The following is a 26,866-nucleotide window of genomic DNA, read 5'->3' on the forward strand; positions in this document are numbered from 1 at the left end:
TCTTATTAGAGTAGGCTCGAATATTTGCTTACATCTGCAGTCACATTTTGCATCTTTATATAAGATGTGTAAAAAAAGTATTGCAGTAGAATAATCTCACAACATCTAGAAAACTATTCAGATGGGAAACACAATTTAGTAAGGCAGGTAAAATATCTCCAAAGCTCACTATTATGGGGTCATCCATCCAAAAGTATATTTTGGAGTTTTGTGAAATTGGAAGCATGTGCATTGGTCGGATGAAACTAAGATTTTTTTTTTTTGGCAATAAACACACCTGGTTTGAGAGGCATAACACAAAGGATGAATAGGTGGAAGATCACCTCATGACCCCTGTTAAGTATGGTGGATTATCTATCATGCTGTGGGCCTGTTTGTCTTCCAATGCCCTGGGAACAGGGTGAAAGTATATTGCAATACGAATACCTGGACATTTTAAAGAAAAATCTGGTAGACTCTGCCATAAAGCTAAACGTATGGCCATATCAATAAAGACATAGTTTCTCAGACACAAAATTGACCTTCTTTCATGGTTAACTCAGTCTTCAGACCTAATCCTATAGAAAACATATGGATGAATTGAATAGGCAAGAGCATTTGTGGGGACCCAGGACTATGTATGATCTAAAGAGAAATGGTCAAAAATCTACATGCCCCAGCCTTATGAAAAGTTTATACAAAAGGTGCTTGCACAAAGTATTAACAAGAGGAAATAATTGGGTCGTCAGGTATTTTGTTAACTTATGTAACTTATGTTACTAACAAAACATCATTGTTCTCAAAATAAATGTAGTATTTTACACCACTTTTCCGTGTGCCATTATGCTTCTGCAATAAAAGATGACTTAATCTTGAGCCTTTTCACAGATTTTTACCAGGGAAACCATTAAAGTGGATGACATTGTAACTGAAAAGCCCCGACAGAGCAAATATATTACAGTCCAATCTGGTAAAGCTATAAAAGAAAGTGAAAAATAGAAAGGTAAAACAGAACAGATGATGGAGGGCTCCCTAACGTGAAATTGACCAGCAGGAGCAAAGAATGGAAGCTGCCCAAGGCCCAACGACATTCCTAACAATAATTCAGGTGCAATTAGGCTAACTCGTCAATAAGACAAACAGCTCAATACTATAACTACACTCAGCCCTGCATCGACCAGCAGCTTAGGAACTGGTGAATAGCAATCTATTCTGCAAACAAAAGAGTCGCACAATAGCCGCCATTATTCAGGATGATCTCAGACACTTTCGGCAGGTCTTGTTCAGAATGCATTGTGTAAAGGAGAGCGATGTTAAAATCTTTAAGTCAAACCAAAAACTTAGTTACACACATAGTGAAGGATAGCTACGATATTGGCAACTCATATTTCCTTTCAAGAAGAAAAATAACTCCATTTAGAAAATAGAAGATGCTTTTGCAGTTTTAATAATGACTTACAGAAAAGAAGTCAACTCAAAGCATGGCACTTACCCTCCTCACAGCGAAAATCAGGCAGTGCTACATCCTGTAGGGGGATCTCCTTTAGGAAAGCCGGACGCTGGCAGCGAGGGTTACCTGTCACAATCTTTCTGCTTCTCAGCCAATCACCGAGCCACGCTAACCGACAGTCACAGTTGAAGGAGTTGGCCAAGAGGTTTCTGAAGGAATTATTGAGTGAATAGGTTTTAGAATAAACAATAAAATCAGAAATGACAGAACAACAGTGTGCATGTCAAAGAGTCTTACAGAGTAGAAAGGGTCTGCAGTGTGTCAAAGGCTCCAGGAGTAATGGTGGTCAGATGGTTGTCGTACAGAGACAGCAAACGGACGTTGTGAAGCCCCGTGAAACTGTCGTTGTGGACACAGCTGATTTTGTTGTTCCTCAACATTCTGCAAATACAAAAGCTTAAAAATATGAACTGTTTTCATGGATTTCAGAGCATTAAATTTTACATGATTGGGCATCACTCACAGCATGCGCAGTCCCTCGAGGCCTCGGAACATCCCACTACGAACTGAGTCAATTTGATTGGCTGTGAGGTGAAGCTCAATGACGGAGGATGCACCTTCAAAAGCCCCATCCTCAATCTCTGTGATTTTGTTGTTACTCAGGTTACTGTGGTTAAAAAAAAGTCTGTATTACAATGACATGTACTGTTTAGAGGATAAGGCTGAGGTTGTGTTAAACAGTTTTACTTACATTTTCTTCAATTGGGAAAGTGTCTTAAAAACTCCTGTTGCCTCAAGAGTGGTTATCTCATTATTGTTAAGGCGGCTAAAGAGGATGAGACACAGGCGTTTAAAAAGTCAACATTAGACAAACCGTTCTTTTTTTTTTTATTATTTCATGCTAGCAGTGTAAAATGACTCCTTACAGTTCAGCTGTAGATGCAGGGATGTGCTCAGGGATCTTGGTGAGTTTCAGGTTGGAGCAGTCAACTACGTTAGACTCACAGCGACACTTAGGAGGACACACAGGATCAGTGTTGCAGGCATTATTGAGACGGGTGTCTTCTGTACCTAAAGAAAGAAAAAGGAAAAATACACTTACAGTCACTGGATTATTCACTTGGTACCCTTGTTCAAACAAATGGCGAATCAGCCAATCACATTGCAGAAATTCAATGCATTCAGGTTCCTGACCAGCTAATCTACTGGGTATGTAACCAGTTCCTCCTGCAGAATACCAACTCTAAACACAAGACACGCCAAGCTTTGATGCAATCAAGACAATAACACACTGGAAAAGTGATGCATGGTCCAATAAGTCTCGATTTTTATCAAAGACATTCAGATTATGGGGTCCAAATAGGAAATTAACAACATGAAAGCATGGATACATCCTGACTTACATCAAGGGTTCAAGGTGGTGGTGGTATAGTGGTGTGGGAGGTATTTTCTTGGCACACTTCGGGCCCCTTACTACAAACTGAGCATCTTTTAAAGGCCACGGCTAAGTTGAATTTTGTTGCTGACCATGTTCCTACCTTTATGACCACAAGAAACTATATCACCAAATAATTAGGCAGGGCAGTAAAACCTGGTTTAGCAAGCTGTACCTAACAAACTGGCTGGTGAGTATACACCATAATAACCCTTATATAAACATATGTGCCTTTCTTTCCCATTAAACGCTTGGTCACATCCTCACTCCCAATGTACACTGTCCTGTTGTGACCTAGGATGGGGGCTCCTGAAAACCAGAAACCAGCAGTATGTCTTCTTCTATAGGATGGGGACAGTAAACCTGAGGAAAGAGAGTTATGCCAGGGAGGAAATATAGTGGGAGCAGTGGGCTGAAAATAAATTAGATCTGGGTGCTTAGATTCAGTGAGGCAGAGTGCTCAAAAGGATGGAATGTTGGGGGAAAGGTATGAAGAAAATGAGTGATAAGAGTTAAAAAAGCGCAGGGTATATACTTAAAGGAAGGCATAAATGAATGAAAGATGGAATAAATGCGAGAGAAATAAAAAGTGTGGAGTGTTAAAGAAACTTTATAGAGAAAGAGCAAGAACGAAGCCGCAAAGGGAGTGTGCGATGCTTTGCTGAACCTCCTCTGTCTATGAATAGATGTTACGTGCCAAAAAGTGTGCTGCCAGTTACATCATGGGTTCTTAATAATGGATCAGCACTGGGAGTTACTTAGAACAATGTGCCTATGTCCCTGCAACTCTGCATTGTGTCTCACTGCAAATTCTCCATTTAGAGGGTACAGCCCAGGAATTTCTGTTGGTACATTGCTTGGTGTGCCATTCTGTTCTGCAGCGGTGCAGAAATATGCAAGAGTTTGAAAATGACATCAGTGGGACACAGTGGGGAGCACAAACCACATTCATGGACTGGAAAATCTTAAATAACCACAACAAAATAATATGGTTGAGTATCAACAAAAAAATCTATCCAAATAAAAGATGCAGGAATACAAACCACAGCCTAATCCTAAACCCTCATTAATCCAATTGAGAGACAGAACTGACTTCAGGAAAACACATTTCACATCTTCCCTTCAAAAGATTTTTTCCAAAGCAGTGTCACTTTGCGGAGTGGCTCAGTCGAGGGTGCAGACAGATGCAGCAATACTGGTCATTAAAGAACTGTCTTTTGTTCAGAAAGACAACAGGAAAAAGCATTTCCTGCTCCAGAGGAAGCAATGAAAGTGCAAGGAAAGGCCTTTGATCTTGAGGATGTGGAGGAGCCAGGGGAGATTTCGTGAGTCTGAGTCATCGTCATCGTCACAGTGCGTGGCGGCGACACTTTTACTGTCAGCAGATTTACACGAAAGTGCAGAAGGCATAGAGCAGTGGGATGAGGTTTTTCCCTGGTCAGAGACACAAAATGACTCAACACCGGAGAAGGCGAAGTTCTTTTAATTCCCCGCAGCCTGGTTGCTTATTAGCAATGTGTTCAGCAGTCACAGACTGTGTTTAGCCCAAGAGTGTGTGAATGGTAGGGGCTTTTGTTATCATTGATGGAGGGTGAAATTCTCATTAATCGCACTCCACTTTGATCTCTGCAGGGCTTTTCATAGTACTCCCATTTGTTCCTTAAATCAGCTCAGAGGTTTGTCTTAACTTTGCAAACAAAGGCACATTGATTTACATACAGAGAGATGTACTTGCATTGACAATAATTCACACAAGCATGCACAGCACGATTAACTCGCACAAACACAGATTAGACACACATCACTGCTCCTTAAAGTTATTTTCTTGGAAGTGCTCTTGTTAAGGAATCCGGAAACATCCCCTGATAGGAATCTGGGTCCTCTGGTGGGCTTTATTTTCTTTAGCTTTGCTGATAGAGAGGACACGCTTTCCTTCCTCTCTTTTTTCCGCTCCCTCTCTCTCTGTCTGTTCCCCAATTGGTGACCAAATGTCTGTCCAAAAGCCAAAGCAAAGGAACACTTCCTTTTGACCCAAGCTGCTGAGACTATTAGGAAAATAGAGCCAAAATGAAACATATGTGCTCGCTTATATGAACCATAGCTGGGAGGATGCATAGTTGAAACAAGATATTTACTTAAACAATAAAAAAAAAAGACACGCTTAACATTATGAAATAAAATCAGTCTAAACATTCCCGTTACCCCTGATGAGACTGGTAAAACCAAATCCAGTTTGTAGTCCAACTTTCTCAAACTCTTTTTAGCTCCGGCTGCAAACTTTTTATGGGACTGAAATCAGGGCTTTATAATAGACACTCCAAGACATTGAGGTTTTTGTCCTTAAACCACCAAATAGCTAATTTGGTGGTATGCATAGGGACATTGTCCATTTGGAAGATGTCCAAGCTTTAACTTCCTGGCTAAATTTTTGAGATCTTCCTTTAATATTTCCACATAATGAAGCCATATATTTTGTGAAATGCACCAGGCCCTCATGTTGCAAAACACCTTTACAACATGATGCTGTAGAACACTTCAGTTTTAGTTTAATCCCCGAAAATTAAGATCTCTGTTGCCAGGTGCATTTAAAAACTGTAATCTCTTTTTTATATTGCTTTTGGTTTAATGGCTTCTTCCTCACTGAGTGGCCTCTCAGGATTTATTCAACTGTGGATAATGACACGTTCTCACAAGTTTCAGCCGGCATCTTCACAAGGTCTCTTAAAACGATTCTGGGACCAAAACATGTTTGTTTCTAGGACACAGAACCCGTCTCTTTCCTGAATCATTTGATGTCTAGACAAAAAATTAATAATCCTAAACTAAAACAAAACTATAGTCTGATTTATGTCAGGCTGAGAAGAAAAGATTTATTTTTGACAATGCATGTAAATATACAGTTTCAACTGCATTTACTTGTTATGTGTCTTTTAAAAGTGACTGGTTGAGCTGCATTTTATTTAGGGACATCAGATTTAAAAGGGTTGAATACACATGAATGTAACACTTCAGATTTTTATTTGTAAAAAAGGCTAAAAAACTTGAAGGATTTTCCTTCCACTTTACAGCTTTGCAGCACTTGGTCTATTACATAAAATCCCAATAAAATACACTAATGTTTCTTGTTAACTTTCAAGTGAAAAAGTTTTAAGGGGTATGAGTACATTTACAAAGCATGGTTCAAAAACATGAGCCTGAAGAAATGTTACTGTTGCAGCCCAACAGAATGCCACCTCTTTAAATATTCCCCTTGTCATTGTTAAGGTTCTGGCAGTTCAAGTGCTAAAAGAATTATTGCAAATTAATACAAGCTGTAATAGACAAACTTCAATGAGTTTCATGAAAATGAACAGCAATGGAAAAAAAGAATGTCACTACATGTCTACACGACCAAAGATTACACAGGTAATGATAATGATAGGTGTGAAAATATACAAGCCACTCACCTGGGATGACGTACTGCTCTTTGGCTGTGATGGAGGAAAAACAGAGGGACGGGTGTCAGTGAGGTTGATCAGCTGTGCATAGCGCTGCTATGCATCAAAACAGTCATATATAGATCCTATATATGACGGCACATGATCAAACAGAGAAGCCAGAGACTGTCTCTGTTCATGGCAATATGGAGAAACTAGTGACGAAGTACAATGGTGGTAAATATTTTGCTGTTGCTAAGGAAGGGAGAAATGAAGGAAAATGGAGACAGAGAGAAAGAAAGGCACATGTAAGACAGGACACTGTCAAAAGAGCTGGTAATCTCAAGCAAAACATGAAATCCTTTTTTTCAGGTCTAGCTAAACAAACAAGGCTATGAAGATGTGTTAAACCTCAGTGGTGCATGGTGCCAGACAGCACAGTACAGTGCATAAACACAATGGTGCACACAAGGTGGGGGAAGTCAAGAAGATGGAAGGAAAATGAAGGAAGCCTGAGCCTGGTGACAAGAAAGCAGTGAACAAGTAATGAGAACCTGATACTAAACAGAAAATTGTGGATGATGGGGAGGAAAAGAAACTTTAGCACCTTAACTACCCTTGCATGGATCTCAGCTCTCTGAGGTCTGCATGTAAAACTAAACCCTTATTCTGGATATAAAGGAGCAGTGAATATAAATAATCCCACTCTTTTCAGCATAAAGTCAGTCTGGAGGAGGGGACTGATTGAGGAGTACCAGCACAGACCTTGGTAGCTCTAATAAACCATTTTACAAGCCATGATCCCTAATTAAATACCTAAATTACAGAAGGAAACAACAGAGAGATTCTAATTGCTGTAGTGGAACAAAACAACAAAGCCCATTTGGGAGTGTGGAAAACCCCACAAGCACAGACAGAGGATAGTTTGGAAACGCAGAGCCACAAGCCTACCGGAGCAGCGGAACTTCTTGCTCTTGATTTGTCCAATACGTTTGTTCGCGAGGCGGCGTGGGCTGGCGCAGCGGGCGCCGCTGGTCTCGATCGGGTTGGAGCGCAGGTAGTCTGCCAGCCACTTCAGATTACAGTCACAAATAAAAGGGTTCTGTGCTAGGTGGCTGGAGGAAGATAAATACACATAAACTTGATTAAATAGAAATTACATATTTATTTGGTTCATTGCTTTGTGGGTAATCAGCAACATTGCTGTCAAAATTATTATTAGATTAGGCCTCAATAAAAGAGATTTTTAGACCACCATTTTCTTTTTCACTAATTTAGTATTTCACTTTAAGAGGCTAATTATAGTGACAGGTAAAGTAGCAACATTTTCCAAATTTTGTCGCATTACAACCACAAACTTCAATGTATCTCATGCTATGGAATAAAATGATGCACAGTAGTGAATAATTGTAAGGTGGAGTGATACAAGGTTTTCAACACTTTTTACAAATAAAAATCTGAGAAGTGTGGTTTACATTTGTACATGTTTCAATCTAAACATTTCATTCTTTGGGTCACAGTTACTTTATATCTTCTCCTTCACATGCGGACATCAGACACATTCATTATACTTTCGGTATTAAAACCCTGCTCAAAAACTCATCAGGTGAACCATATATGGTTTGTGAACATGAATGGATTGCAACCTGCGATAAACCATGCATGTCTGCTCTTCTGAAACACTGAAACAAATTCTGAAATAATTCACTTGAATAATGAAAAAGTCTACTTCCTGGGTATTGTTCTTTTCTTATTAAAGGGAGGTAAAGAGGATTTTCTTTACCATGTAACACTGTGATTATCCACTTTTTTCTTGTACAGATTTCTACATCTTTTCATGTTGTTGAGCTCACTCGTGTGCTTTTTTTTTCTGAATGCCATGGTTTAAGGGATCCTATCTAATGTTCCTGCTTTTTTTTTTAAGTAGATGCTTTATATATATATATTTTATCTGCTCTTGTAAATGAAGCATGAACCTGTTTCCCATGCATTTAGTTCTAGTGTAAACACGTAATTTAGCATCTACAACTTTAAGTTGTCAGCTGTTGTGTAGATCTTGAAACAAAATCGCTTTTGTGTTACTTAATGGACGCTCTGAAAAAATGGGACAGTACAGTACAGTTATCAGTAAGAACACTACCATTAATCTATTGACATGACTTCAATTTGACATTCAAGTTTGATGTTCACAAGTGCTCTCTATCCATTCTGACTGAACTTGCAGATGTAACTGCAGAGAGGTGGTTCTATAAAGTATTGACTCAGTGAGGCTGAATAAAAATGCACATCACACTTTTCAGGTTTTTACTTTAAAACCAGGTTTTCTTTTCTCCTTCCTCATCACAATTGTTGCTCCATTTTCTGTTGGTCTGTTACATAAAAACCCAATAAACTACATTTAGGGTTGTGGTTATAATGTGACAAAAGGAACAAAAATGTTCAAGGGGAGTTGCAAGGCACCATATATGGGGTTGTTGATTTCCACCTTTCACCATGTCCTCACAAAGAAGATAAATAATTTTCACTTTCCACTTCATGATACCCTGCTTATGTTATTACACAGACCTGTAAGTGAACGCCTCCTGTGTTGGCTTATGTTTTATAGTGAAGGGCTGAGCATGTGTCAGAATGAATAAATCTGTTTGTGTTTGACTCACAGGGTTTGTATAGCTCGAAGTGAAGTGAAGGTGCCCTTGGCGAGAGTTTGGATCTTGTTATCATACAGCGATAGTAGGGAGAGATTTTGCAGATCCTGGAAGGCATTGGCACGAACGCAATGAATCTTATTGGCATTCAGCAGCCTAAAAAAGCAGGAGGAATAGGGGAAAAACAGAGGGACGTGGCTTGTCAAAATATCTCCAAATGTACCTGCAAAAATTCAAAGTTTATTTGAAAGTCATGCCTGGTATTTAGTGTCTGGAGAGTGTCAGTAAAGTGTGCAAGAGTTCGACTTACAGCAGTTGCAAAGAGTAGAGGCCGTCAAACACACGACCCGGCAGGTCGGTGATCTTATTTCCATACAGCACGCTGAGGATTCAAGGCATGCATTTTAGACACAGCAAACTACAATCAAGCAGCTTTTTATGCTCCAACTCAACTTTGGATCACTTACAGGGAGTTGAGGGAGCGCAGGCCCTGGAAGGCATCAGGAGCTATCTCTGAGATCTGGTTGTTGCTCAGGTCTCTGTGTAGAAGAACAACAGAGTATTAGACATTGAACTGAGGTTTTTTGCCAAAGAACAGTTGATGCAATCTTTACCCTCATAGGAAGGTTGCCAGATCTTGAAGTGTAAACTGGATGAACATAGGTGCCAGTGCCTTTTATGGCACCACTCCTAAATTAAACCTTCCAGCCAATTTAAACCTTTACTTGCATTATTTGTGGCCTAACAACCAAATCTTCCAGTGCGGTGTGTAAGAATGTGATGCAAGGCTGAAATCCAAAGTAAGATACAGTAGACTGCCTAGAAACATCACCGATTTTAATAGGATCCACAGGCCTCTTCCCACAGGACAACCACTAAGCCTCTGTGCCCACGAGCTGATGTGTGTGTCGGTCTGTGTGAGTAAACGCAAAGTAAATGAAGAACAGTGGGGCAGAGAGGGGGAAAGACATATGGAGAAAGAGACTTAATGGAGTATGTAGACTCAACTCTAGTCGACTTGATACCTTTGAAGGAAAATCATCATGTGGTGAGGAGGAGGGATATTTTCCCATTTGGGGGTAACAGTTAAATAAGGAGCCATTTGTCTTTTTGCAAGTGCTGAGGTTTCCTGGAAATGAAATCGAAGATTAGGGGCCAACACATGCAACGGCGTGTGTCTGTAAACTCAGACACTGTAGTGTTTGTGTATATGTCGGCATGTGAGGGCTGCTTTAGCATCCCTGTCTAAATGAATGGTTCATGTATAGGTCATTCAATCTGAGGCAAGGTGGAAGAAAATGTGTGTGGGTGGCTAAACTGGTGTGAAGGTCAGCTGAGGTTGCAATTAAGAAATCAAAATGTACATAAATCCCTGAATGAACCCATTTTTTAAGATAATTTTTCTTATGATATAAACAATTTCCCAGTTTTTCATTAAATATATAAACCTTCTACTGAGAATGACTCAACAGTGTGTGCATATTCATCATGATGTACAGGTGCTGTCTACGCACTTTTTACTGAGGGTGTTGGACACAGTCAGTAAGTGACCACAGCCAGCTGAATCAACACAGACATGCATACACACAATGTAAAACAGTAGTAGCAGGTCATGTTTGTTTGAAAGAACAGATGGATACCACCATTTCTGTTAAACTCTCATTAAGGGTTTGTTAGGTATAAAAAAATGTTTACATTATGACTTCAAACCCTTTTTGGTACATTTTAATGAAGTATTCTTTGTAAAAAAAAAAAAACCTAACATGATCTCAATTGCAATTATTTTGCAGTTTCTTAAAACTCTCTTTGTCATTCCCAAGTGGCGCTGAATTTTATAAAAACAGCAACCCTTTGCAGTGTGTTGGATGCTGAGACATCTAACCGCACAAACTGCAAATAGCACAAACTTAATGTCAAATTTTATTAAAACTTTTATATTATAGACCAAAAACAAAGTATTGCATAACTATGAAGTGAATGGAAACATGTACATGGTTTCCTTCATTTTTTGCAAATAAAGCCCTGAAAAGTGTGATGTACAAAAGTATTCAGCCCTCATGAGTCAATGCTTTGCAGAAACTCGATTTGCTACAGTTACAACTGCAAGTCTTTTGGATATGACTCTACTAGCTTTGTACATCTACAGACTGAAATGTTTGCCTAGTCATGTTTCTAAATCTGTTGTGTCAACAGATTCCCTCACCTGAGCTGTTGATCTCTGCAGGTCCTCAAAGGTTCTCATGGGCCTCTTGGCTTCCTTACTCATGAATACTCTGCTCTTTCGGTCTGTCAGTTTAGGTGGACAGCCATGTCTTGGTAGGTTTAGAGTAGTGCCATACTTTTTTCCTTTTTCAGATGAGACATTTTTCTGTGAGATGTTCAAAACTGAGGGTATTAGTTTAGAACCTAACCCTGCTTTAAACTTGTACACAACTTTGTCCCTAACCTGTCAGCTGTGTTCCTTGAACCTTGTGATGCTGTTTCTTCAATAATATTCAAACAAAACTCTCAGGCCTTCACATATCAGCTGCATTAAAATTACATACAGAAAGGCCGTCTTTACTAATTAAGTTACTGAAAGCAATTGTTTGCATAGTTATTTATTTATTTATTTAAAGGTAATTTATCCTTTTCATTTCACTTCAGAATTATGTAGTACTTTGTGGTGGTCCATCACAGACAGAAACAATAAATTAGATTAAAGCTTGTTGTAAGCTGACAAAACATGAAAAAGTTAAAGCAATATGAATAATATTGCAACATAAACCCTTAAGAATGTTTAGTGTGTTTCCTTAGGGCTTGGTTAAAATATTATCCCCTGAAACATTCACTATAGTCCCATTTCAGTTTGAACCACGAAAACTTTACTTTGACATTTCCCTGTACCTACAATAAAATTTGAGTCACTGCTGACTGTCTCTTGGACTTTATTCACCTGATCTCATCCTCTCTCTATCCCTGGAGTTGAACTATAAAATGATGAGGAATCTTTTTAGAAAAGGCAGAGAAACTCCCCGACCTTCCACTTCCTCCATCTCCCTGCTGGTATGTAAGTCAGACCTCGCGGTGTTAGAGGTTTGGCTGGCTGGCGTTTGCTGGCAAGGTGACCGGACAGCTGGCTAAACCACCAACTTGTCACTGTTCACTCCCAGAAAAAGTGAGAGGTTTCAGCCCTCATTCCAGCTCTCCTTCCGTCTCTTCATCATCCTTTCAGTTGGGAACAGGCAGACTGGACACAGTGCAAGCCAGGGAAATACCAGCGGGTAGCAATGAAAAATGAGAGCTGCTATTATGCATATGTACGATTGCAACTAGCTCTCTATGCCACCCCAAGCTGGAGAAAAGGACTATGTTCTCAAGGCGCAGACAAAATAAATAGTGCATGGTCCTTGGAAGTGGGATGAGGGGACTGCCAATTGTTGCTTTTTTTTACTGCCTCCAGAGTCATTTTCCCATCTGTATTATTTAGCCCCGAGAGGAATGTTCTGCTGTACTTACATCCTGCGCAGTTTCTTGTAGGGAGAGAAGGCTCCGGGAGGAACAGACTTAATCCCGTTCTGCTCCAGGCGTCTGAGAAGAGAGGTGATACAATTAGTTAACCAAACAATAGCATTCTCCATGGCAACAGAGGTGAGCAACCACCTCTGACCCTCAGTGATTGGGCTGATTATATTATCAGAGATCTATTTTGCAGTTTTAATAGGTCCAGGCACATAGGAGTCATAACATCCACAGAACCAATAAACATTCTGAATACTAAAGTGATGTGGAAAAGGAATAGAGGGAGAAAAGACTCGCTTTGAGTCAGGGTGTTAAGGCGATTCAGCAATAAGACGTATTTCTTCTTGATTTAACATTTACAGTTTCCAGCATGTATGAGCTCATGAAATCAATAATGATCTCACTTGTTCATGTGAACGCCACTGTTATCCTCTGGGTGTTCGCAAAGTGTCTGCTGAAATTTTTGCAGTTAGGTAAAATATTACCTCTTTGGGTTTTTTTTCTTCCTGTGAGCCCAGGAGAAGTTGACATAAACATAATATGACAAAGCTCACCGTAAAACAACTGTCAAAGCCTAAAATTAATTCACAGATAAACATACACTTCTACACCATCTAGAACAGAGCGGTAACTAATCAGCGTCAGATGGTCATGCAGAAACAGAATCCCCTAAACCCCATTAATATGGGCATACATGTGTTTCTTCGGGCCGCTACTCAGGACCCAGCTCAGCCCCCAGAACAAATCCCCGCTGCAGCAGGCAGAGGACTGTTTATCTGCAGGTCAGTTCACAGCTTTTAAAGCTGTCCTTACCGTGGCTTAGCAGGGCCCAGAGGAAGCCAGCTGCAGGCCTGTCTGGCTTGTTCCAGGACTGCGTCTTCTTGCAGGGGGAACTAGCTGCAGACCAGGAGCACATGGGCCTGTGTGGGCTGCGGTGGCCCCATGGCCGCGAAGGCATCTAAACATCATTAAGCTGCTATTTGTCGCCACAGAAAAATGGGAGATATTCTAAAATCTTCAGTAAGGTTGGAACCAAATTTAACCACCAACTTCTTCAGTATTTAACTTCTTGGCACAGAAATGTTTCCACATGATTTAATTAGTCATTTCGGATTTAACTACATGCCTCTCAGGCCTCTTAGATTGCTTTGTTTATGTCTACTCATGGGAGGTAAATGTTTTGTTAGACTCTGGCCACAGTCATTTAGCAGTTTTGAGCTTCCAACATTTTTCAATCGGGACTCTCCCCCTCTTCAAAAGAGCATCCCTATGCTGCGATATGGGAGTGCAATTGGCATTCCTTGGATGACGGCGACTCTAGACCACAGATTCCTGCGGTCGACATGATCCCCCGTTCTGTTTTTGTCAGGCTGTCCCAGTATGAGTGGAGTGACAGCACTGTGGTTCCTTTGCCCTCACCATGCGGCAGAGTGCTGGGCCAAGTGGCTTTAGTGGCTTCTGTCTAACTGGTCCAAACCAGTCTAGCACTCTACACAAACGTGTTTCCGTATTGGTGTATGCATGTCCCTATGTGCCATGGTATTCTGGGTGTGTTAACATAGGGAACAGCGAAACCATTTGAGTCACACACCCTGACTCAATATTTTAGCTTTCCCATTGTTGCTCTTTGCAGATTGATAGAAGCAAGCGACTTAATCTTAGCAATCAAGAAGCTGCTTTCTCCATTTGGTGAAGGAAAAAAAGAAACAATCTCCCAGAGTCACCTGCAGAAGGAAAATCAATGGTTACTGTCCAGTTTGTCAGCCTGAACATGTGTGTGTCTGCCTGTGAGTTGGTGTTTGTGTCAATCCAATCAATGCACTTTATCCTTTCCATCAGGATCTGAGCAGGGTTTTCATTATAGGGAAACACATAACGCCTCTGGGTATTCAACCAGTGTGTGCAGGAGTCAGAAATGAATGCAAGACCACAGCAGTGAAGATAAAAGGCAGAGGGAAAGTTTTATGGCAGGGCTTGTCAGTGCAAACAGAGACTATGATGCATAATAATCTACTGTGGTGGTGTTTAGGCTAACCAGATCTCTTTTTACAAGAAAATGAATAAAGAAAGCAACTCGAAACCTCAGAGCCATAAAAGCAGCACTCATTAGGTTGGAGGTAGGGGGGAAGATTGAGATTTCTCAGATTTATATATAATGAGAGCAGCATGCACGCGTCTGTTGTGTGTATACGATTTTGTGAGTGGCTCATTAACAAGGCATTAGGCCAGCCTTGATATGCAGCAACCTGTCAGGCTGTAACTGAAACTGATTTTATAATGAACTTCGAGCACAGATCAAACCTGCTGCACTGAGTTACCGAACCGAACCCCCAAGCTCACCCTAACGTTTCCATTTTAATTTATTTTCACTGTGAATAGAGCTCTGAAAAATTGCCCACAGTGATTTGGTAAGATGGGAAAAAAGCTGAAAAGACAGAGAAATGAGGAGAAAAAGAGTGAAATAAAAAGCGTCCTGGGAAGTTGGGCTCTCAGGTAATGGTTGTGACGGGCAGGACAGAAAGAATGCTCATGATATGAGTGCTTGTCTTGTAAAATTTAAATCAGGACACTGAAAGGTTTATATGCAGGGCAGATTTAAGCACCAATTACATGTAAAGGGTAGAGAAAGTTTTAAAATGTCAGTGCTCATCTGCTGTCCAGAGAATATCCACTGTCTATAAAATTTATGGATGCATGGTAAACTCATCTTTCAACTGTCTCCCTGATCTCCCATTAATGATGCTCGCTAGTCAGTGTGTTCATAGAAAACACCAATATACAGTGTCTTGCAAAAACTTTAAAGTTATAGAATTGTGGAAGAAAAGTGGAAGAAAAATAACTTTTAAAATAAGTTTTACATTTTATGTTTTTACAAATAAAAGTCTTTGCATTTTGTCATCTACCAGCTTTGTACATCTAGAGTCTGAAAGTGTTCTCAAGTTTTTTGTAGCCTTTTGCCACATTTCATCCAGGATTGTCCTTTGTTTAGCTCTATCCAGCTTCCCATCAACTCTGACCAGCTTCTCTGTCCCTGCTGAAGAAAAGCATCACCTCAGTGTGATGCATCCACTACAAGCTTTCACGTTGAACATAGTGTGTTCAGGTTGATGCAGTTATATTTTTACATAGTATTTTGCATGAAGACAAAAAGTTTCAGTTGTGGTCTCCTCTGACCAGGAACATAAAATAAAATACATTAAAGTTTGAGCTTTTAACGTGAATAAAATGACAAAAGGTTCAAGGGATACGAATGCTTTTGCAAAACTATATGTTATATCCCACTAGAGAACACCAAAAACATGGAAAAACTGCATTTTGGTTTTCATGTTTTGTGGCTTGTGGAACATCATAATGGCTGATGCTAATTTGTTTAGATCCTAGGAGTCAAAATGCAGGCTTGGTGAATACCTTTATACAACTTTAAATATACCATCGTGGCATAGGTGGTCTGTCAATGTGATGGGAACCAATGGAGCTGTGAACATTTACTCTAAATGATCAAATTTAGCACACAAGTGGAGGAGAAATGGGTCAGGGTTGTTGGGGAACATGGGATCAGTGACTTTCACACTAGCTGAGTATTTATAAACACACCCTCATGGGGAATGAAGAGACCTAGAAACTGCTCCTCAGAAGAAAATGCAACATGCTGGCTGGATTCGTCCGAATACCTTCCTCTTTCACACCGGACATAAATCATAGTGTTGTGGGAGACTTCCACAGTGCCAGTGGCATGAAATCTCTGATAAAGGGAGTAAAATGACTTATTCGAAAAGTTTCGTCATGCATTCCTGGGAATTACACTACAGCATGTGGGCCGTAAACAATTAATGCCCAGACAGATGTTGGAGGACTGATAACCTGAAGGAGGGATGTTAGCAAAGGGTTTGCATGCAGTTCACAGCATACTGAGCTGATAAGAGCATGTGGTCTTCGTCTAAGGTATCTTAGTGAATATCTTTCTCCACACATGAGACTCCTGTCCTGTGAAACATGCTGAAAAACAAAACATTCCCAAATACCAGAGGTACATTTTCAATACTTTAGTTAATTTTGGTTGAATGCAAACATGGTGCCAAATGCACAAAGTTTGGAATATTAAAATTGTTTAGATATACATTACAGTCAGTCCCAGCTCAAAGTATACTATGCACATTTTGCTCACATCTCTGACATGCTGTCCGGCAGATTGGCTGGAATAGCAGTTAGGCCTTTCCCTCTGCAGTCCACAATGTTGTTACTGCAGGTGCACATGGCAGGACACGAGCCGCCACCAGTGCTGCACGGCTGCAGGCTAGAAGACTCCTGATGCCCTGCAGAGAAAAAAATTAGAAAAAGGAAGTTAAAAGGAAGCAAGTCTAAATGGCGCGAAAATGTTTTTTATGTTATTTTATTACTTACATGACAACACATTTTTGTAGAAGTACAAGAGGAAGAAAGATGACCCTACAGCATGATAGAAGCTCCACAATGCTTAACTAACCTCTTTTTAGACCTTCTTTCCTCATGTATAAATGAGTTGGCATTATACATTCCAAAAGAGTTTTTGTTCATCTGAAGATTTAATGAACACTTTCCAAGGATTAAAGTTGCTTTACTAATGGAAATCTGCCTGGTTCAGTTTGGAGACAGTTCAAGTTTAGACTGATAGGATATGAAATCACATGGAAGGAAAGGGGTACATGGTTTAGATTATTTTAACAAATTAAAATCTTAAAAATGCGTCTGTGATACCCCTAACAAATCTAGTGCTAACAATTCCACTGCTTAGATGGATGAATCTCTTGACATGACAGCTATTAGTCAAGCACTCCACAAATCTGGCCTTTAAGAAAGAATGGTGGGGAGGAAATCCTTACGGGAGAAAAATCATAAATAAAAAATCCCAATGAAATACAGTTAGGTTCATGGATGTAATGTAAAAAAAAATGAAATTTTACAGTATGAATATTTCTCTTAGGCACTGTGCATTTCTGGTCAATATTTTTATATTACTGTGCTTTAGCCCATTTTACTCATACTCATTTTTACTAATAAAACTTTAAGTGGACCTGTATGTGACCAAAACATGTTTGAACAGGAGAAATAATACACAGATTTACAGAATGACATCCATTGTTATAAAAGATGATTAAACAGTTCCAAAGTTTTTTCTTCTAAGCTTGCCATGTTTTCTTGTCTTCAACTTTTTTGTGCTTTTCCAGCGCTTTGGGTGTCTCGTTACTGAAAAGCGCTATATAAATAAACTTACCTTACCTTACCTTCAAGCTGAATTGCAAATATGAAAATGCATATTTCAACTACTTGCTTTTGTCCATGTTACATTTCCTGACTTGGACAAAAGCAAATCAAACATGCTGTGTTTGGCTTCATTGTGAAGAGCTAATATCCAAGCAAATCAATGGGGAAAAAAACTAGGTTACATATCAAAGATATGCGAAGCTGGAGTGACAAGCGAAGGCCTCCCAATAATATCCATTGATCCTTTCTCAAAATTTTTCTCTAGAGTCTTGTTCTGCTCAAGGAACTGATGCCGTTCTGCAAATTCAGCTTTTTCACACCCCCATCTCCTTGCTTCCATTTGTTCAAAGACACTTCAACTTTTTAATTTGCATACAGAGCACACAGCTCATCATGCTGTCTCCAGATACCTGTTCAAATAGCTACAGCAATGTCAGCGGTGTGGTGAAGAACTGCTGTCTGCACTGCCGGTGCAGCGTCTTGTGCTGCGAGTGCACTGAATCAATGTGAGTGTAAAAGACTAACCCAGATAAAATAAATAAAACAGACTTTTAAATGGCCTCATTTACACAGCATTACTAATCTGAGTTTCAGACCATGAATACTTAATTAGCTCCTGAGCTGTCACTCAGGACATTTGTGGAATCTTGGTTAGAGTAAAGGAATGAGGATTTAGAGATGTAGAGAGGATAAAAGGTTAATTTTAGCTAAAGTCAGTGAAAGAAAAATCAATAAGGTCAAAACTCCACTGCCCAAAGGCAGATACAAGCATCACAGAATAACATGAAAGGTATTATTGTAGCCACTGGATCTCTTAGTTAACAGGCAAAGTTTATGATTAGACATCACCTATCAGGTAAATCCTAACCACTTCCAGGCGAAGGCATCAAGTAGAAAATAGCATCTCTAGAGTGTGAATCAACACAGGAACATGTGATCTGAGGCTGTGTGATCTGGGATGGCAAAAGGTTTGACAGATCTAGGATCGGGTGTCGGGCAGAGAAAAACTCCTTTCTTATCTAACATGGCATATCTGACAGGCCTGGGATCAGGGAGAGTGCAGAGCGCAGCTGGAGCGGCCTTAACAATGACAGCTCACTGACAGATAAACAGGAGCTGAGGTTGTCTTATGTTCGCTCCTCCCCGATTTTCTCAGTGCCACTTCCATGTTATTTCATTCTTTCCCCTCTATCCATTTTTTTCTATTTTTAATCAGTCGTTTTTCCATCAGGGTTCTCGTTTTCCAATTTTCCTTCTCACTCTCTTTAGCACCCCAATTTTCCACCTCTCTCTTAGAGCACCTTTTCACCTTTTATCCATTTGTTCAGAAGTCTTTACATTTAACCTATTCTGCCTCATTTTTCTCTTCATTTTCGAATAGTATCACTTGGTTCTGACCATCTGTTTTGCCTCACCTTATTGTAGCTGCATTTCTTCCATTTTCTTAAGAAGAGCCTTGAAATAATTTATCATCAACTGCTCGACTCAAACATAATATTTTTATTTCTTTCATTATTACCCCGGAGCAGGTTTCTGTCATGTAACCTTAAGTTAACATGAGGAGCTTTTCATTTTTGGTTACTTTTCACTGGTGAATAGGAAGGGTAGCAAAAAGAGTCTTTGTTTTAAAATAATAAAGTCCTTTTTTACAGTGACTGCGCTCTCACAAATGTGATGGGACATAGTTATTGCTTGTTAACACAAATAGCAAATCACATGGCAGCAACTCAAAGCCTGCAGGCATCTAGACGCAATGAAGACAACTTGCTGAAGTTTAATCCAACTACCAGAATGAGAAAGAAAAGGTTGTAAACGGCTTTGATTGTGGCATAGTGGTTGGTGCCAGCTAGGTTGGTCTGACTATATAAGAAACTGTTTATCTGCTGGGTTTTCCATACACAACCATCTTGTAGGTCCAAAAAAGAGAAAACATCCAGCAGCTGGCCGTTGAGGATGGAAAGGACCTGCTGCTGTCAGAGGTCAGAGGAGAATGGGCATTAAAAAGAGAAAAGTGGCTCAAATAACCACTTGGTAAAAGTAAGACGTGCAGAATACCATCTCTGAACACACAACACGTCAAACCCTGAAGCAGATAGACTGCAGCGGGTGAATAATTATACCAGATGCCACTACTGTCAGGTAAGAACAGGACACTGAAGCTACAATTCACACAGAATTACCAAAGTTAGATGATAACAGACTGCAAAAACAGTGCCTGGTCTTCATTGGTCTTGATTTCAGCTGCACAATTTAGATGACAAAGTCAGAAATGGGCATAAACAACATGATCCGTGGATCCGTTCTGAGTTGTATAAGCAGATCAAAAGATGTGGCGGTCTAATGATGTAATGTGTGGGCAATATTTTCTTGGCCCAGTTAGGGTCTTTTAGTTCCAACTGAGCATTGTTTAAACACCACAGTCTACCTGAGAATTGTTGCTGACCATGTCCATCCCTTAATGAACACAGTGTAAATACATTCTGATGGCTACTTCCAGTAGGATAATGCGCCATGTCACAAAGCTCAAATCATCTCAGACTGGTTTCTTAACCTGACAATAAGCTCACTGTACACTAATGGTCTCCATAGTTAAAAGATCTCAATCCAGCAGAGCACCTTTGGGATGTTGTGGAGATTCACATCAGGGATCTGCACCTTGCAAATCTTCAGCAACTTTTTGATGCCATCATGTCAACATTGACCAAAATCTCAGAGGAATCTTTCGACTTCTTGTTGAATCTACAACATGAAGATTTAAGGCAGTTCTAAAGGCAAACTACACCTCACAAAATGAATGGTGTCTGTAAATAATTACCCTTCAGCTTACAGGAATGTTTGCTGGGGTGGGGTAGTTTTAGCCTCTTAAATATTCTAGGGTTCTTGAAAGGAATTGGGATTAGATAAAATTTGTATCAGCTGACCAAATATTTACATAATGCACAGATTGTAAATTAGTCAAATAATTTTGATTGCTGAATCTCTTTTCTTAGGTTTTGTTAGGTTTTCTTAGGTTCTGGAACAATCTTCCTCTTACTGTACGGACAACCAATACCTTGAATGATTTTAAGTCCCCTTTAAAGACTCATCTTTTTAAGATGGCTTCTAATTGCAGCTGAGCAGAAATATCAGGCTGTCCTTTTATTTAGTTTTACTGACTGTTTTTAGCTGTTCATTGCTTTGTGTATTTGTTTTATTGTAGGCGTTTGTGTCTTCTTTGTCATTTTTATGCTTTTGTTTTCTTTTAATTTATGGACCTGTACAGCACTTTGGGTAAAGTAAAGTGTAAAGTGCTATATAAATAATGGTTGATTAAATGATCTGTAATAAAATACAATAATTTTGATGTCCAGAGGAGAGCACAAGTAACTGAATCTGGTCTCACAAAATTAATGAGCTCACAAACCCAAATTCTTACCTTGATTTAGTACTTTGAACATCTGCTCCCACAGCTGCTATATATATTAGAATAATGTTAAAATCTGCCAAAGAAATTAAGTGCATTTTTTTACATGATTTAAGCTTTGGTGTATTAAACTTTACCAGGGTTTTAAAGAATACTGACTTTTAATCGTCAGTACTAATATTTTTCCTAAAACCATGAATTGAAACTTTACTCTATTACTGCCAATGTGAGTTTAAAAGGTAGCGGAGCTCTCCAGCACAGAGACAGTGTGTGTATCCTGTTGCTCGGACTAATGGAGGATTTCATCATTTTGATATATGAATAAATAAAGCAGTGCACCCCCGTTTTCACTCTCCCACCTCATGCCTCTCTGTTCCCTCCTGTTCTTTTCCTGTTATACGGCACCACCCTGCCCCAAATCCCCCGCAGGTGGCCTCGACTGGTCACAGCTTCAACTAAATACACACACAAACACATACTGTTGCAAAAATACAAAGTGTGTGCCAGCAAGTTGGTCTCCATTGAGTCCTTCAACAAGAGTTCAACTTTTGGTCACAATTTGTAAAAAAATAAAATAAAAGCATGTGTTTGGCTGAGTATTCATTTGCAAGATGCATAATGTTGCACTGATATGCAGAAATACACTGTAAGGAATTGTATGTTTTGTTGAAATATGCTGCTAAACCTCCCATAATATCTGTCATCCTCAGGTATCATCTATCACCTGTATGTCTGTTTGTGAAGAGCAGCTGCCCATTATGTAAAACCTGAATTTTCTGTATCTGTTTCCCACTATAAACCAAAATTTCCATGCTCAAACTTTTCTATCTGGAATGGTTACACTCCCACGCTTTGAGTCTCTTTCCCTGGACAATGAATAGTTAATGATCTGTGCTGTCACGCCGTATGGCTGCGTAAAAATCACAACCCATGGAGAGACAGGAATACACACACACACACACACACACACACACACACACACACACACACATACACACACACACACACACACACTCACACAATCTGAGGTACACTCCCCCTCAAACACAGATCCATGTAGACACAAACACCCCTTGCAGCTGGTGTTACAAATGAGAAGGCCTTGTAGGGAGTGGAGGTTCTCATGTTTTTCTATTGTCCAGATATGATAAAGCAAAAGCACGTCACAACACTCCTACGTACACATGATCTCTTTGCAAGAAGACAACACAGACTACAGTACAGAGCCACATAAATCACAAACCAATCATCTGAAAAGTCTTTGCGATTGGCCAGAAGAAATGAAAACCAGTGAGGAGGTTTCTGCTGGGCTCCAGCTGTGTGGGCATTTTCCTAACACAGCTGTCTGCTCAGTGGGATACATAAGCAAAGAGCTGTGAGGCTGTCCAGGTGCTGAGCGGTTGTCAGGTGGCTACCAGGTGAATACACACTGACAGAAACACATGACAGCGAGGTAAATAGAGAATTTTCAGATGTTGTTTTGTCATGAATAATCTGAAGTACCCATGGGTCACATGAGAGGCTGAGAAACGTACACTACCTTTCAATTAATAAATAAAACAACATCCATTGAAAGTATTTATATCCCTTTTAACATTTTGTCACTTCACAACCACAAACTTATATTTAGTTTAAAGGGCTATTTATGTGATAGAGCAACATAAAGTAGGACATAACTGTGAAGAAGAAAGTTAATGATACATGATGTCCAAACAAAAGCTTAAACTCTGCAAGACTGGATGAACTGCATCTGCGAACAGCAATTTCCAGGCTTTGCCACAGATTTAATAGTGGATCTAGGCCTTCACTTTGACTGAGCCATTTTAACACATAAATATGCTTTGATCCAGTTAAGTAGGTAATTGTTGTTATGGCTGTATGTTTAGGGTTGCTGGTATGCAGAAATGTGAGCATCTAACAAGTGTTTTGGCAAGGCTGCTTTGTATTTAGCTCCATCAATTCTGAACAGCTTCCCTGTCGCTGCTGATGAAAAGCATTCACAGAGCATGTGGCTGCCACTACCAAATTCCATAATGGGGATAGACTGGTCAGGGTGACGAGCACTGGTATGAACAGTGACACCAAAATATTCTAAATCTCATCTGAGCAGGGCACCTTCCTACACCAGTTTGCTATGTCTCCTACATGTTTTGTCAAAAACTGCAAATTAGGATCTTTCACAATGTGTTTTTTTTTTTTGTAACTCTTCCAAACACCAGGCTAAGGCTCCTCCAGAATTACCATGGGTCCCTTGGCTCCCTCACTGATTAATGTTCTCCTTACTTGGTCTTTTCGTTTAGATGCAATGCCATGTCTCAGTAAGTTTGTATTTGGAGCATTCACTCTTTCTGTATCGGGATGAAGGACTGTATGGTGCTCGGTAAGATGTTGGAAGCATGGCATATTGTTTTAAAACCTAACCCTGCTTTAAACTTCTCCCAAACTTTATCCCTGACCTGTGGATTCTGTTTCATGATGCTTTTGGATCACTAATTTTCTCAAAGAAACCTCTGTGACCCTCACAGAAAATGTGGATTTATACTGAAAGTAAACACAGATAGATCCTACTTAATAACTGGAGGACTTCCGAAAGCAATTGGTTGGGCAGGATTTTATTTAGGAGTATCAGCGAAAAGGGTGCTGACTAAAACTGCACGCTACATTTTTAGATTTCCATTTGCAAAAACCATGTTCAGTTTTCACTCTATTTCAACATTCTGTATTTGTTGAAATGTTTTGGTTTTAGAACGACAAATGTGAAATAATTTACAGGGTATGAATACTTTTGCAATACACTTTACATGACAAAATTGAAATCCTAAAAGTGCAAATTATTTGTCTTACCTGAGCAGGTGAATTCGTGTTTCTGGACCTCTGCCACATTGAGTCCTTTGAGCTCTGCTGGAGAAGCACACTGGGTGAACAGACCAATCGTAGGCCTCTGTCTGAGCCACTGGGACAGCCAGGCCAGGTGACAATCACAGTTTAAGTTGTTGGAGTGAAGACGGCTGTTAAACACAAAAACAAAAGTGCAAAGGTTATGATCAGTTAACATCTTCTATCACTGGGAAAAGATGAAAGTAGCATAAAATGTGTCTTTCTTTTCCCTCAAGTCATCACTTCCAATCCCTGTGTAGCAAACACACCAAATGATATGCCACATGGACAATTATAAATGGCCCTTTCTAAAAAAAAAGGGGGACATTTGTATATCCGTTGCTCCAAACACTGCATTCTTGCAAAGTAGTGCCTCTCCATAATAGCTATCGCTGCTGTGCGGTGGTGTACACAGGCTGACTTGTGAACCCACGTGCATATAGACATGGTGTGCACAGAAACAGAAAACCCTAAAATGTTACCCCACTGGGAGGGAAGTAGACCACAATGTCACCACAAGGGCAGTAGAGTCATGGATCGGCGTGTCAGCAGGAATAATTGTTTTAATTTGAGCATAATTTCAGATTTGGTAATCACAGCACACAATGAGCTATTTGTGTCCATCCAGACCCATTTTTGTCTTGACATGGATCACATAATGGCTCCTGGCTTTGCTAAGCTCATTACTCTGTGCTGTTCAGTGGTTTTGGCTGAGAGCACTGCTTGGAATGACAGAGCTGTCAACCCCCACTGAAATTACATTCTGATTTTATCTTCTTTGTCTGCATGTAGACATGTAGATTGTAATTATAGTTTAAATAATTCCTAAAAAAAGAAAGAGATCATTCAAGTGGGACATTTGTGACTTACAAAGTTCTGAGTTTAGGCATGTGGTTGAAGCTAGAGACAGGGATGCTGCTGATGTTGTTGTTGTTCAGCGTTCTGTGAAAAGGAAGGAACAAAATGGTTTGATGGGTTAGTAGAGTTGTTAAGACCACCTTTCTCTTTTACATCTCATTAGATCTATGTCTTCTCTTTTTTGTCTCTCTGTGGCCCACTGGGGATATACCACCTCATTTCACACAGATGGGAAGCCCTTGCACCTCCCGCGCTCACACACAGCCATGGATGCAAATATGCACACACTCTTACAAGCCTGATTGCAAGCATTACAAAGGTAACATGAACACACACATCTCCATAGAACAAGGGGCATCAGCTGCAGGGAGAAAATCAGGTCATTTCAATCTGCCTAATGACCCTTTCCCATTTTTCAACCTGCTCCTCCTGTCAACACTCACTGTTTTCCTCCCCACTACACAAATCCATCTAAACAACCCACTCTGACCTTTTACCATCATCGGAACACCATCAATGGATGAGTCTTTTGGGCTGACCCCTATTGCAGGAGCCACAGCAAGTCAGTACAACTTGCACACAAATTGGAAAAATTTTACGCTGGATGCCCTTCCTAAAACAATCGGGAATTGAACCAGGATCCACCATATCAAATATGTGGATTTACCCTGCTATACTACAAAGGGACTCATCAGAACACTAGCAGTACTTTAATTAATTCATGCAAGTAGCTCGCTGTATTTCTTCTCTTTTTCATAACCTCCTTAATCTCACACAGCGGTCGTTTAACATCAATATAACAAAGCTGTCAAAGCACCTTTGTGCCCCTCCTTGCACTGTTCGTCCACATTGTTTTAAAATGAGATCTCCTACAGAGACTCGTAGTTATACTTTCTTTAAAAAAATATGATTAACTTGATGCTGAAACGCAGCATGGAAGGCTAACCTGGGTGTGATTTTTGAACATGCTGATAGGAGGAGCCCCTTTTGTCAGATGGTGTGCTCAGGGCTGGATGGTCTGCCAGCGGAGGTGGGATACTGGGTGGGTTACTGGGTTTAATGTGATGGAGTGGAACCCTGCTGTCAGCTGTGACTTAATGGAGCTTTGTGCTGCAAACCCCCTTTATAAAACCCACAGGGGGTATTTTGGAATAGTATGCAAGGCCTGTGCCATATGTAATGTATCAGTCACACTAATTAGCAAGACACAAAAATGTCTTAATTCAACTAAGTGCTTTAATGGGATAAGGCAGCATTAAGATACAGCAAAGACCATCTGATCAGGTACTTACAGCACTTCCAGGCCTCTCAGAGCTCTGAAGGCGCCGTCCTCGATGCAGCTGATGTGGTTTTTATCCAGCTGGCTGTGGTGGAGACACACAGAAGAGACACACATTCTTTCAATGTCCCTGTGGAGTACTTGTAATCATTGATACAGTAAGTTGTGCTCTAATGTACTATGGCTAATCAATACAGGTTTAGTCATGTCAGCTCATGTAATCCCCCGCAGACGCAAACGTGGAAGTTACTGACTGTTTATCCATATTGATGCAAGTCATAAATCCACATGAGCGTGTGTGATTGTGCATAAACCCCTTAGACAATGTAAATCACATCCTGAACAAGCTGTCTTTGGGTAGGTAGTGAGTGGACTCAATCAGGGAGACCTGGTCCACTGAATACACATGCACACACCAGTAACCAGCCTATGATTAACTCTATCGATAGGCCATTAGGCTGACCAGATAAAAATGTTCAGCTAAACTTAGGGAATTGTGAATAGAGCTCACATATTTGCTGCTCACTTACTAGTAATCTAATTTGATAGTGATTTATTCAGTGAGATTTATTCGAGAGAATGTTTTTATTACTTTCTTCAAATTTTATATACATTGGGATTACTATGCCTGTTAACAAACTGGGAAAACCTATTTGTTGATGGCATAGTTCTGTAAGTGTCTGGTGGAAAATATTAAATTAACTGAAGGCACATCTGTGGATATATCAACACCTCAAACACACTGTGTCCTTGTGAGACATTATGGGGAAAGCCTAAAAAAA

General features: G+C 40.0%; 1 protein-coding gene across 2 annotated transcripts in view; it reads right to left on the bottom strand.

The window, feature by feature from the left end:
* Positions 1-26,866, bottom strand: part of slit1a (slit homolog 1a (Drosophila)) — a 108,539-nt gene that overhangs the window by 20,378 nt on the left and 61,295 nt on the right. Inside the window, exons 6-20 of one of the 2 annotated variants that reach the window (XM_047351648.1) lie at positions 26,098-26,169; positions 24,818-24,889; positions 23,915-24,078; positions 16,592-16,739; positions 12,424-12,495; positions 9,393-9,464; positions 9,236-9,307; positions 8,938-9,081; positions 7,232-7,395; positions 6,311-6,334; positions 2,356-2,500; positions 2,181-2,255; positions 1,953-2,096; positions 1,727-1,870; positions 1,472-1,638 (exon numbers count right to left, since the gene is read on the bottom strand). In XM_047351648.1, the coding sequence (XP_047207604.1) occupies positions 1,472-1,638; positions 1,727-1,870; positions 1,953-2,096; positions 2,181-2,255; positions 2,356-2,500; positions 6,311-6,334; positions 7,232-7,395; positions 8,938-9,081; positions 9,236-9,307; positions 9,393-9,464; positions 12,424-12,495; positions 16,592-16,739; positions 23,915-24,078; positions 24,818-24,889; positions 26,098-26,169 (1,679 nt within the window). The remainder of the gene's footprint in view (positions 1-1,471; positions 1,639-1,726; positions 1,871-1,952; positions 2,097-2,180; positions 2,256-2,355; positions 2,501-6,310; positions 6,335-7,231; positions 7,396-8,937; positions 9,082-9,235; positions 9,308-9,392; positions 9,465-12,423; positions 12,496-16,591; positions 16,740-23,914; positions 24,079-24,817; positions 24,890-26,097; positions 26,170-26,866) is intronic. The other variant, XM_047351649.1, reaches the window with a different exon arrangement.

This window comes from Girardinichthys multiradiatus, chromosome 22 (assembly GCF_021462225.1).
Source record: "Girardinichthys multiradiatus isolate DD_20200921_A chromosome 22, DD_fGirMul_XY1, whole genome shotgun sequence".
Lineage (NCBI taxonomy): Eukaryota > Metazoa > Chordata > Actinopteri > Cyprinodontiformes > Goodeidae > Girardinichthys > Girardinichthys multiradiatus.